Here is a 13,255-nt window from a genome sequence, read left to right as displayed (position 1 = left end):
ACTCTTCACAGGCCGTCGAACTTCTTTGTTGCTGCTGAGAGAGGAATGAGGCAGGTACTTTCCTCCCACTGACGGTGCAGACGCATTCACCGTCCAGGATAGCGGAGCTGATTTAAAAAAGTATTTATATGAAAGCAACAACATTCAAATAAACTAAAAATAAAAACATCTCTAGAGCAATTCCCTTGATCTTCTCCATGAAAAAGACCTGAATATAAATTAAAGCAGTGTATGCAAACACATCACCCGTAGGTTTGATCTTTTCCATCACTGTCTCTGATGAAAGCCAGTACATTTCCAGGGACTAATGTTTGACACATTTAGACAGGACAAATGTAACATATACCATGAAGTTGGCCTACCCCTTGAAACTATACCAGTGCCAAGTCTTTTAAGGGTTACTGTCCACAATGTGTACAAGTTTATTTGTTGGAACATTTGATTACTCTTTCAGAAAAGCAATTGTGAGGTCAAGCACTGATGCTGGACGAGGTGGCCTGCCTGACACTCACTCTGCTCTGTTTTATCTCATTACACTGAGGTCAGGACGCTCACTCTTCAAACCGAACTTACTCATCCTTGCTCTTATAAATCTCTCTTTGTTTACTGGCAGGCAGTCCTATTGGAAGTGGAAGGCGAGATATTCAAAAAGATTCTCTTTTGCTGTTGTATTAAGAGTCCCTTTCACCTGAACTAAAGCTACACAACATAATAAATTAATCCACTCTAATATCATTAATCAGCCTTGCTATTTTAAAAGAGGCATTAGGTCGATTTCAAATGACTTTTTGGATGCAATACTTAGGTTATTATGTTACAGATGCCATGTAATCAAACATTTCTGGCCAGTGATAGGCTACTGGGATAGGCTTTTATGGTCTTATTTGTCCAGATCTTAGTGCCCAAGATACTTAATATAAAGGATGATGCTGGGGACATACTGTACAGGGGGGTAGAAAAGAAAGAAAGCTACAAGTAGTTAACCACTGTGTTAACCACTATTGATATTGTTAGTAATTTACAATGATAATGTCACAATTTCATGTTTCCCTGAAGTGGTCAAACCCGGACCCACGAAAATCAGCCACCAATTCATAATCCTCTTTCCATCATCTTCACACTTGGCACAGTGCAGTCAGGCGAGTACCGTCATCCTGGCAACCACTAAACTTAAACTTGTTGATTTGATTGCCAAAGAAGATTGAGAAACACAAAAAAACATGTCTCCACTGCTGTACAGGAGTGTTTCCAAAAGCCGGGGGCCGAACTATCCTTTTCAGATCCGTCAAAGATTAAACGAATGACAAAAATGTACTTATTCATTGTTGCATATGATGGTTGAGTACATTTGGGCTGTAAATGTAAAAAAAAAAAAGAAGTACGTAACCATGAATAAAAACACCTTAAAATGCTTTATCCTTGTTCAATAGACTTAGAAGAAAATCTCAACTGATATTTACAATCAAGATTTTCTTTCCCTGGTATTTTACAGCTGAAGAGGGAACTGTTGCACCAGAGTCCAGAATCCACCAACACATTTGTCTCTTTGCATTGGGCTTGATGTGAAATTTAGACGTATGGAAACCTAGTCCACAAAGTTCACAAAAAGCTGTTCCTGAACAAATCTGAAGGCTGCTTGAAGTTTTGTAGTACAGGCTAGACACCACTGACTCCGCACCGCAGACAGTTAGGAGATTTCATGAACTACCTTCTTGCAAAAGTGGCATCCTGTCATGGTACCATGCTAGAATTCACTGAGCTCCTGAGATCGGCCCAGTCTTTCATAAATGCTTGTGGGAGCAGTCTGCATGCCTATAGGGGATTTTTTTATACACCTGTGGTCATGGAAAGTTTTGGAACACTGAAGTTCAAAGGTTATCATTACTTTTTTATCCATTTCAACACAAACGTCAGAGACACAAGGCATAAAAACAGAACGTGTCACTCCGGTGAACCTCTGTTCGTAAGAACGGATCCTCGTGGTAAACCTTTACGTTGCGAAACACTGAAAGCACGCATCCATACTGTTGTTCTCGCCTCACCCTTTTCTCATAGCAATGGATGGCTCAGATGATCTCAATATCTGAAAGCATGAAAGCCTGGACAAACTGGTTCTGCCTGCTCGAACAAAGGAATGACATCAAAATAACAGCCGTGGAGACAATGCGACAAAATACCTGTTGTAACACAAAAAAAAAAAAACACTCTTATTTTGACCTCTCCATAAGATTTATCTATATGAATAAAAGTGAAATAAAACAGCATCAGTTTTGAAATCCTGTTATAGCTACAGTGAAAAACGTCTCTAAAATCAAGCTTTGCTAAGGTGTATTTTTTTTAACATGTCATGCATTGCCTCATAATGTAGCTGTTTACTATGATGAATCCTCTACATTTTATCACTACATTTTGTTAGTGTTCAGAATTAACGCTTATTCCTCAAAATCTAAAACAAAGGCATTGTGTTCACAATCACAGGGGGGGAAATATTTCAAAGGAAGAACCATATATGCGGCACGGCAAATCTGTTGTTCAGTTCTTTCAGATATAAGAGCAAAACAAAACCTTTGTGGTCCGTGGTTTCAGTTGGACTGGGCTGAGACGTGAAGCAGTGAGCTGCAGTGGCAGAAACTTTATCCACAGTCTCTGCACACTTGGCCACAGCACGGTAAAGTCAAAAGCATTAAAAATGCTAGCATTCTGGTTTTGACCTTTCAAAATAAAAGTATTATTATTATTATTATTTTAAATGTTTTTTATAGCTGGCATTGCATTTAAAATAATAATAATAATAATAATAATAATAATAATAATAATAATAATAATAATAATAATAATAATAATAATAATAATAATAATAATTTGACAGTCATGTTTTTGAACCGTGGGAGGAAGCCGGAGTACCCGGAGTGAACCAGCACGTGCACAGGGAGAACGTGCAACCTCCATGGAGAAAGACTCCAGGCTGGGATCTTTTGAACCAGGACCTCCTCCAAGACAGCGGCGGTACCAACTGTGCAGCCTGCTTCAAGTGTGTGTTATCTATAGCTCACCTGTTCTCACGGTCCAGAGTTCCTTATTTACTTTGGAACAATAATGAACCCAGGAAGTGGCCGTTATCAAGGTTTACACGGATCACATGCAAAATTTCTTTGCCACAGCCTTTGACGAACAGAACCACTCTACTCTGTTGCACTTGTAGTCACAGCAGCTACAACAGAAAATATAAGTTTTGCAAAAAAAAAAAAAAAAAAAGGTTAAATTGAAACAGCATCCAAACAATATTTGTTGCAACTAAGTAACGACAACAAAAATAATGTTTTGTATTAAAAGCAAACCATACAAGAATAAACTCCATATTTTACAGATAGCAGTTTTTTTATTTAAATGCAGTTATTATTACATATACACACTAGAACTATATTTATGCATAGCTGCAAGTTGCTCATTTTGAATCCCACAGACTGCGAGAGAGAGAGAGAGAGAGAGAGAGAGAGAGAGAGAGAGAGAGAGAGAGAGAGAGAGAGAGAGAGAGAGAGAGAGAGAGAGAGAGAGAGAGAGAGAGAGAGAGAGAGAGAAATGGAAAAGAGGCGCTCTTATTATGGAGACAGTAGCTCCACAACTTCCGCTTAACTTGGCGCAGCTTCACCGTGCGCACATTCCAGTTTCAGAGAGCGCTCAGCGGATCTGGGAGGCAGCGCATTCCTCTGTAGGCGCGACAGACCCTGCCGAGCGGGTTGATCGCAGTGGACCGAAGAAAGGCGTCGAAACCCGGCATCAGCTGGAGGGAATGACGGCAGGTGTCCGTGGGGCAGCGGCAGGTGGAGCGAGGTTAGGGAAGGACTAGGTGAGACATGGATTGCGCAAAGCAGCCGGAGCCTGTACCTGCACCGTGTCCAGGAAGTTTGAAGCTCTGATTGGAGGTAAGGAGATAGCCTATATATATATATAAGCAGCGAAAGTCTTTAAAAGTAACAGATTGGCTGCTCGCCTCTGCTTACAAGTTATTATCGCTTAATAAGGGCTGTAAAACGCTTAAACATGAATACAGGGCACCGGTTCTTAAAGTTTGAAACGGCGTAAAGCAACGGTAACACCTTGTCTGTACACGGAGTTTTATTTACAGCATCAGTAAATATCCCCAAGTGTGGTGAAATCAGTCATGGCGCGTCTGCGTCAAAACCAAAGCGACGTGTAAGTCGTGGGTTTATCATCACAGGACAACGTTTGATTATTCCGCCAACAGGTGGATTTTCAGAAGTTTTGTTCATGGCGGGCTGCTGCGGCTGGATCTACCGCACCTGCGTGTGCTGTCTGTCGGAGGAGGAGAAGACCGCCATCGCTGTGGACAAAGAGATCAAGAGGATCCTCAGGCAGCAGAAGAAGAAGGAGAGAAGAGAGATCAAGATCCTGCTGCTGGGTGAGTACTATACCGTCTGCAGCACCGCTCCAGCTCAGTTCAACCGTGCCATGGCGCAGAATCAAAGCAAACGCGTCAAGAGGATAGATGTCAAATGCAATCAAAAGGACGTGGGAGGACGCCCTGAATCACCCTGTATGCAGTCTGAAACTGCTCGGCCTGTTTGCTAGCCAGAAAGGACACTAAAACTATGCAAGGCATGTTCCATTTTGTGGGTATGTGAAGAATGATCTTCACTGGGATTGGCGATACACCTGAAAAACAGTACCTGGACACACACACACACATACCCAAGCTTTGTGAGCCTATGATCAGGGCTGGTTTAACAGCTTGGGGCCCTCAGGCAGAGGCCGTCTTTCACACTGATCACTGAATTCAGACAGATAATAAATAGAGGATACGAACATGTAGGAACAGTTAAAGATAATTAGAGCTTACTTGCTTGTGGCTTTTCTGTCAGAAATAGATACCTGCGACCTCTCCTTTGCCCGGCTGCATTTCCAAAGGCAATTGCCAATCCCACTTTTAGACTAGAAAAGCTCGGGTCGGTTCTGAATATTTCATCATGTTTTAATGAAGTCAATTCAATTCAATTCAATTCAATTCAATTCAATTCAATTCAATTCAATTCAATTCAATTTTATTTATATAGCGCCAAATCATGAAACATGTCATCTCAAGGCACTTTACAAAGTCAAGTTCAATCATATTATACAGATTGGGTCAGATTATACAGATTGGTCAAAAATGTCCTATATAAGGAAACCAGTTGATTGCATCAAAGTCCCGACAAGCAGCATTCACTCCTGGGGAAGCGTAGAGCTACAGGAAGAGTCATCTGCATTGTACATGGCTTTGCTGCAATCCCTCATACTGAGCAAGCATGAAGCGACAGTGGGAAGAAAAACCACCCATTAACGGGAAAAAAAACCTCCAGCAGAACCGGGCTCAGTATGAACGGTCATCTGCCTCGACCGACTGGGGTTACAGAAGACAGAACAGAGACACAACAAGAGAAACAAAAAAAGCACAGAAGCACACATTGATCTAGTAATCTGTTCTACATTAGATGGTAGTAGCGGGTGAGCCGTCTTCTCTGGATGATGTCACAGTTAACAGAACGCCAGACCAGGTGTACCTACTATGAAGAGAAAAGAGAGAGAACAGAAAGTTAAAGCAGAAATGACAACACATAATGCATAATTGAAGAACAGTAGTCAAGATTTAGATGTTTTTGTTTGTTTTTATTTAGTTTTTTTTAATGCTGGATCCTTTCTGGAAAAGTATGGAATTTGATTTGAGTGTCTTTCGATGTCTGGATAGGTTGAAAAAAAAAAACAACAGCAAATATTTCCGGACTTTATTCAAGCTCAGGTTTATTTATGTAGCACTGTTAAAAACAACTGCGCCGCCACCCATATCTGTCGTCCTGCGCTTTTGAGTGAGACATAAAGTCACAGACAGTTGGAGCCTGTCTGGCGTGTAGGGGCAGCTCGTTCCATTTAGAGGCCAGAACCTGAAACATTTGACCACCTCTGTGAGCCAGGCTGGACCTTGGTACAGCTAAGGACAGGTGAGCATTAGATCTAAGGGGTCTAGTGAGCGAATTAAAGTTCTGTCCATCAAGCTGTCCATCCATCCATTTGTCAATCAGATAGATGGTCTTTCAAGGTATATCATTTCTGTTCATCAGTCTGTCAATTAGGGCTGGGCAATAAATCGATTTAATCCATTTGATTTACAATTTTTTTTTTGAGGTTTTTACAGCACTAGTGGCTCGTTTTTCGTATAGTGGGCTGACAGGAAAGGGGGTACAAGAGAGGGAGAGAGACATGCGGCAAAGGACCACAGGTCAGCGTCAAACGCGGGTCGGCCACGTCGAGGACTAAGGCCTCCATACATGGGTCGTGTGCGCTAACCACTGCGACACCGAAGCACGCCCCGAATTTACAATTTTTTAAGATTTAAGTTTTTGGAAAATCAAGATTTTATTTTGCCAATGGGCTCATTGGGCTTCCATAAAGAGAATAGCATGCAATGCTGAATATGTGTTTAGGAAAATATACTGTCAAAATATTGTAAAGTGGAAACTTTTTTTTGCCATAATACGAGGCTCTTTAATTTACTCGTTTACTTATTTTTTTTAAAAGTTAATTTGACGTTACACCAGTGAAGCCTGTTCTTTGCTCATTGCGTAAAACCACTAGAAGCAAACATTTAGCTATATTTTCAATGTTTACAATGGCAGGGCCGCCATCTTGTTTTACCCACATGTTTCACAGCTTGGATTTAGTTGCACTTTAAATTCAGATCAACTCGCAGACAAAATGGTTGAAATAAAAGCAAGTTTTTAAAATAATTTCTTTAATTTCTTTTGGTGAAACGAAAAGGAAGAAAAAAATAGATTAATCAGATAATAAAATTGGAGATTTTATTTTTAGGCCATATCGCCCTAACCTGACCCTAGCCAGATGTATTTTGTTCCGCCTAGCTCCACTTACATCCATCTGGGACCTCTCCATAGGAATTGCCTTTATTGAAGGCTGGGCCTTATCAAAAATCCTTGCATATGATTGGATAAGCCACTTGTCTGTCATCTTTATCGACGTGCTATTTCAACCACTCACACCGAAGCTAACCCGTGACGCTGTGAGAGCGACGCAGGGAAAAACAAAACTATATTTTTTTTTTTAAATGTGTTTGGGGCTCTAGTGGCACGTGTTTTATTGACAGTGAGCTGACAGGGGGGAAGACAGGCGGCAAAGCGCCGCGGGTCGGAGTCGATCCCGGGCCGACCGTGTTGAGGACTAAAGGCCTCCTAACATGGTTCCCGCTAACCGCTCCGGGTCTGCTGCAGACGCGGACGCGCCCCGGAAAACAAAACTTGCCAAATCCGGTCGGGGGAAGGGGGAAAACATCGTTTCCACCAACAAAAGCCTTCAGAGGCGTTCTCTGATGTTCTTTTAATGAAACAATATTAGGTAGATTGGACAACACGGAAGAAATAGCAGCATCAATGTTAACGCTTGCTTCCTCGGTGCGAGCCGCCATTGTTGTCTGAATCAAAACAGTCTCACGGTCGCTTCTCCACTACGTCACATCTATGTCCTAATTGGCTGGACATTTGGTCCAGGAAAATTGGTTGGAGAAATCACTCTCTATGGAAGATGTCCCAGATGGATGTGAGTGAAGCTATAGACGGAGCTAAGCGGAGCGATATCAATCTGGCTAGGGTCAGGTTAATATCGCCCAGCCCTACTGTCAATATGTTCCTTCTTCTCTCCCTCCATCCGTCCATCTGACCATCAATGTATTCATCTCTTTGGCTGTCCATCCTTATGTCCATTCTCTCCACTCGTTGCTAGTAAGAAATAACATGTAGGACCCCTGTGTTGTGGTCCTCTGCACAGATTCCCCGAAGAATCTTTTAGCTCCTGCAATTCGGTCAGTAACACACGATTGATGCTGCGGCGCTTACGTGTCTCCATCATAGCTTTGCTGTTTGAAGATGTTACACTGAGATGCCTTCACATTATTATTTTTCTAATTGTTTGCTATTGTCGTGCTCTGTGGATGAGCAAAATTCCATTTCTCTTATATTTTATTTAGGTCTTTAAATCGAAGATGATTTTTTTTTTTAGAATTTTTGTCTTTAAGCGTTTTTGTTTTTGCTCGGCTGATGCACCCTCTAGAGAAACCTGATTGGACTGATATATAAAGCAATATAACGAGCCTTTTAAATGCTAATATTAGCAAGCTAAACAGATAACAGCAGTGAGTCAGGATTGGGGGGAAATCCTGACACAGTGTGGAGATCCAGTAAACAATAACATGGAATTATTTCCCAGTCATATTTCCTGGGTGACTGTGTGAGGAGAGGAAACAAATGTTTGTGTACGGGAACAGCGGTGCTGGGCAAACATTGTTAGCATTTCGCACAACATCCTGCTTTGGGAATCATGTTATGTTCTTGGAAAGCGTGGTTTGGGAATCACAGCGAAAACCAGCAAGTTAGGGGATTGTTTGGCTTATAGAGGTTGGTTGGACGACGCACAGTAGGTCTTGTCAGTGGCAGCGTTACATTACGGTCTGTCATGTCTCTTCATTCCTCTGAGACCTTTCATTGGTAATTCATCTGTTGCTTCTGCGATTGCTAAGAGGAAATTGTTCAAGTGTCAGCTATCTTTAAAAGCTTTTAGTAGGGTTGTTACTCTGAAATGATGACATGGAAAGAAAATAGTTGTTATCTGATTTGTATACAGATTATTACCAACAGTGTGCGGTTCATGCAGAAGAGCAAGCACGATAAGCGTTAAAACATCACATTTCAGGATTCAAGCTTTTAGGATCTAGAGAGAAAGTAACTATTTTGTTTCTCATACTCATGAGTGAAGACTTGAAGCTGGAACTGAATCAAAATATGGTTTAACAAAGTATTTGTTCAAGGGTGCGCACACTTGTGCAACCATGTTATGGCTCTTTTGGTTACCTGGTAACAGACTGTTTCTTCAATTCACTTTCACAGGATACATGTTGCATGAAATATATGAAAAAAAAAATTCTAATTTATTTACATCTCAAAAGGTAATTTTAACATTGGTGTGCAGACTTTTCACATCTGCTGTATTTGCCTGCGAGGGATCCAGGTGTATTTAACCCTTCAACCGTATTTGTACCTCAGTTTTGTACCCTCGGATGTAAACTACTGCGAACCAGTCTCTTTTTTTAATAGTTATTTAATTTCATCAATCAATCAATCAATCAATCAATCAATCAATCAATCAATCAATCAATCAATCAATCAATCAATCTTTATTTGTCAACTACAATTTCATGTACAGTTAAACCCAGCATTATTCATACCCCTGAAAAATTTAGATTTCAATGATATTCTTTTCACCAAGAGGTTTGTTTTTATTAGAAAATGACAGGCATTTCTCAAAAGATTATCATCCTTACAGAAAAAAGTATACATTTTAAAAAATATATCTCTTTCATTGACATCTTATTAAAATGGCATTTAAAATATTTTATTTTATTCTCTTCTCCATAATTAGTGAAAAAATTGTTACTGGCATTACAGTAATCAGACCCGGTTCGTAATCATGTACCAGCGTTTTGCATGTTTCTACTGGCATTTTAACAAATTGTTTTCACTGATGAGCTCCAACTCTTTTAAAGTTAGAAACTGGTTCTCTATTAGGTAAACCACCTTTTAACCCCACGCCCCTGCTCGATTTTGCCCGCCCTGCCCCGTACTGCTTTATTCGACACAGGTCGTTTTTCAACCTGCCTAGAAAAGCCTGGGAGAGGGAAACACCTCCTGGAGGTGCGGCCTTTAAATCCCACCCTATGAAACGTTAAAGAATAATAAAAATAATCCTTAGAAACATAAAGATAAATAAAACAAATAAAAAAATACACATATTTGTATAATTGTATATGCAAGATTGTCCTGCATATTTATTATGGATAAAATAATCCACCGGGATAGATATCTGGATCACACATCAGCCTGAACTAATACTGAAATAAGGCACCGCTTCTCTGTGCCTGCACAGGTATTGTGTGTGTGTCTCCTCAGTAAACCTGAGGATCTGATACAGCGCACCTGAATATAGAAAGCTAAAGTGTCCTTTCTGTTGATTTTTTTTTTTTCTTCAGGCGTGGTTCATGGTTTGTAAATTTTAAAATTATTTAGTCTGACCCTCTCTGTTAATGGTGGTCCATAATGTTGTCCCTCTTTAGTTTTTTTCCTGGACTTCCTAGGAGAAAACCTCTTTTTTCCTCGCCCTCGGCCAATCACTGAAAAGCAGTGTGTTCAGTCAAACCTCAAATCCAGAAACACTGAGCTGCGTAGAGGCGTCCATATATATATATATATATATATATATATATATATATATATATATATATATATATATATATATAGTTAGTGATTGACAGAAGGATAAGTACAGAGACATTATGGAAAAAATTATCTCCTCTGAAAAGTGACCACACAAATGATTTGGGATTGTAGAAGGAGAAGAAATAGGATAAAACCTTTTTCCCTGCTGGGAGGAGGAGGTGCATGTGGTTAAGAAAAACCTTCATTTTCTCTTTGACCACATCTTACGGCTGAGATGCTCTATGAAGAAGAAAAAAAAAGACTCTGTGCTTTAGGCCCCCTAAAGTGTACGATATTGATTCTGATAGGAATTAAGTCCACTTTATTTATATAGTGACAAACAACATACATTTCCTCAAGACACTTTACATAGAAAAAAAATAATTGGCCCATTTCAAATAAACTGACAGGAAGATCCAACTAGATCCAACTAAAACTTTGTTTCAAGGAATCAGATACAGCACAGTCAGCAACATTGTCTAAGTAGGCTAACCTGCATCAGATATTGATCTCCATGCAGGTCCTCATCATGAGCAAGCACAGGGTCATGGTTGAGAGAAACCGATCCTTATACAAAGAAACGTTTCTACAAGACATAGGATAAGTGTCCATATGCAGCGACTGGTTGGGAGCTGAGAGGACAGGAAAGACACTAGAGTGACCAAGTGTCCCACTTTCTGCAGGACTCCATTATTATTTCCTGTCCCAGCTTTGACTATTGTTGTAGGAAGTTCTAGATGAGACCGTCTAATCACAAGCTTCAACCTAAAAGAAAAGGATTAAAAGTGCATAAGGTGAGATTAAATTTTTTTAACAAAAAATATGAGAAACTGCAGACTTTTTTGCCTGTTAAAGTCAGGTTGGTGCTCCTTTGATGTTTTTTAAGCAGAACTATGTCTGGAAGTGGGTGTGGTCATTGTAAAGATCAGCAAAGACAAGCAGTTTGCAATGCACAAAGCTGATGCCGTTTTTTTAATTGTTCTGCTGTGCTGCCTCTTGGATGTTTTACATTTATTTATTTGCAACAATTAGCGTAACGAGAAGGAGGTACTTCAAACCTTAAGATTTTGAGCTCATCACCAAAGATATATTGTCCAAATACCTTTGAAAACATGCAAAAAACTGGTCAATAAATTTAGCATCTTTTGTAAAATGTCAATAAAAATAGAGGGGCTAAATTTCAATCTACAACCCAGCGCTGCCTACGGACATATTTGGTGTCACAGACAGGAACCACTTCACAATTCAGAAAAGACATAAACACAGCATTGCTTTTAGTACCTTGCTCGCCTACAGAAGAATATGATTATAGTGGAATGTCAAGAATCCACCTAAAGGTTTGTTATGGCAAAGTGATCTGATACAATTTATACTACTAGAAAAGATCAAATATACACTCAGGGGGTCTAGGGATAAGTTTAGCTCCATTTGCAACACAGTGTTGACGTACATGGGCAGATTCAAAGGTATGCCCACTTAATTTCACAATAAATTTCATGTAGAAGTTTGCTAACAGTCTATGACTTCATAAACAGCACTGCCTCATGCTTTCCTCATTCCTTTGGTTGAGTGTCCGTTATTTTAGTTGCTTGAAGGTGTTGGAGGGAGTCGAGCCTATGTATGCCTAAGTATAAGACACAAGTGAAAATATGGGAACGTTGTTTCAAAGATTTACTCTTTGTTTTGTACTTGTTTGGCAGTGCTCAGTAAAAAATATTCTACTTCTATTAAGGAATGTTCTTCTTGTCAGAAATATTTGTTGTCCGAACCTACGGCACTTTTGACTTGGTTCAGTCTAACGCATAAAGGAGGTGGTGCAGTTCGCTTTGGAGTTAAGTCTTTTCCTCACAAGATAAGTTAAGATAAGGTTTGACCCTGTTGATGCCCACAGGAGAGAAACTGTCAAAGCAGCATATAAAAACAGAAACACATTTTTCTACACTGAGGATGAATCAATCTGCCACTAAAGGAGCCGCTAAAAGCCTGGTGACGGGTATTGTCCGGGACGTAAGTACGCTTACAGTCCAGCGTGCACCTCAGGACCGAGCTAGCTCTTCTGACCAGTTCAGTCTCTCCTGCCCTGGTTCGGCCCTTCTTGTTCAGGATATCTGTGTTGTGGGACAAATTCTGTTTATTTTTGAGCTGCAAGGCCTGGTACTTGACAGGAAAGGAAACCTGAAGCAAGATAATCTGAATCAGCCTTTTTAAGTGTGTTATGATGACACAGCATCTCTCTTACTGACTGCAAATCAGACAAAATACATTTGAGACCTTTGCATGATGCCACCGTGTTCAGGTGGAGGCTGCTCATACTTCATTACCCTGCAGCAATGGTAATTCTAGTGGTAGTGGGGGTAATGATATTTTTTTATATATATCTTCCATATCTTACTGACTTTGCTCCCTCATAAAGTCCCTCCTAAAATACATAATAAAAGGGCAGTGGGAAGAAAAAGGCGCTCAGTTCATCCAATCCTTCAAGAGAGACATGCTTCATTAGAGCCAGCTTTATCAAAGCGGAAGCTTTTAGGTCTAATCTCAAAAGAAACTGGAGCTGATTTCTGAAAATTGAAACCTCTGCCTCCATTATATAGATGTTCTCAAAACTATACACGTCCAGGATTTTGTGATTAAAAAAACAGACTTTGATAAATCATTTAAAAACTTTTTCCCCACATCTAATATAACATGATTCCCTGTGCAATTCCAGTGCATAACAAAAACATTTATTAGAGGAAAGTATATGAAAAAGCGCTCTTATGAACTGGTTGCTCAAGTGTCTACTAACTTAAACCAATACGTTGCAGAAGAAAGCTTTGATTCAGTTCCCGTCGTCAGCATTCCTGAGTTCACAGCTGCCATTAATTTGAGTCACTCTGATTAATCTGAAATAAAGTTCAGCGGACATAAGATTTTCCAAAGATATGCTTATCCCCCGCTCCTTA

The 13,255-nt window shown here is 40.1% G+C and overlaps 1 protein-coding gene across 1 annotated transcript in view; it reads left to right on the top strand.

Moving 5' to 3' along the window:
* Positions 1-3,573: 3,573 nt before the first annotated feature.
* Positions 3,574-13,255, top strand: part of LOC105936870 (guanine nucleotide-binding protein subunit alpha-11) — a 28,601-nt gene continuing 18,919 nt past the window's right edge. Inside the window, exons 1-2 of the mRNA XM_012877894.3 lie at positions 3,574-3,923; positions 4,247-4,420. Coding sequence (XP_012733348.1) covers positions 4,270-4,420 — 151 coding nt within the window. The 5' untranslated portion in view covers positions 3,574-3,923; positions 4,247-4,269. The remainder of the gene's footprint in view (positions 3,924-4,246; positions 4,421-13,255) is intronic.

The sequence above is a fragment of the Fundulus heteroclitus genome, chromosome 9 (assembly GCF_011125445.2).
Source record: "Fundulus heteroclitus isolate FHET01 chromosome 9, MU-UCD_Fhet_4.1, whole genome shotgun sequence".
Taxonomy (NCBI): domain Eukaryota; kingdom Metazoa; phylum Chordata; class Actinopteri; order Cyprinodontiformes; family Fundulidae; genus Fundulus; species Fundulus heteroclitus.
This window is presented reverse-complemented; position numbering and strand designations above follow the sequence as displayed.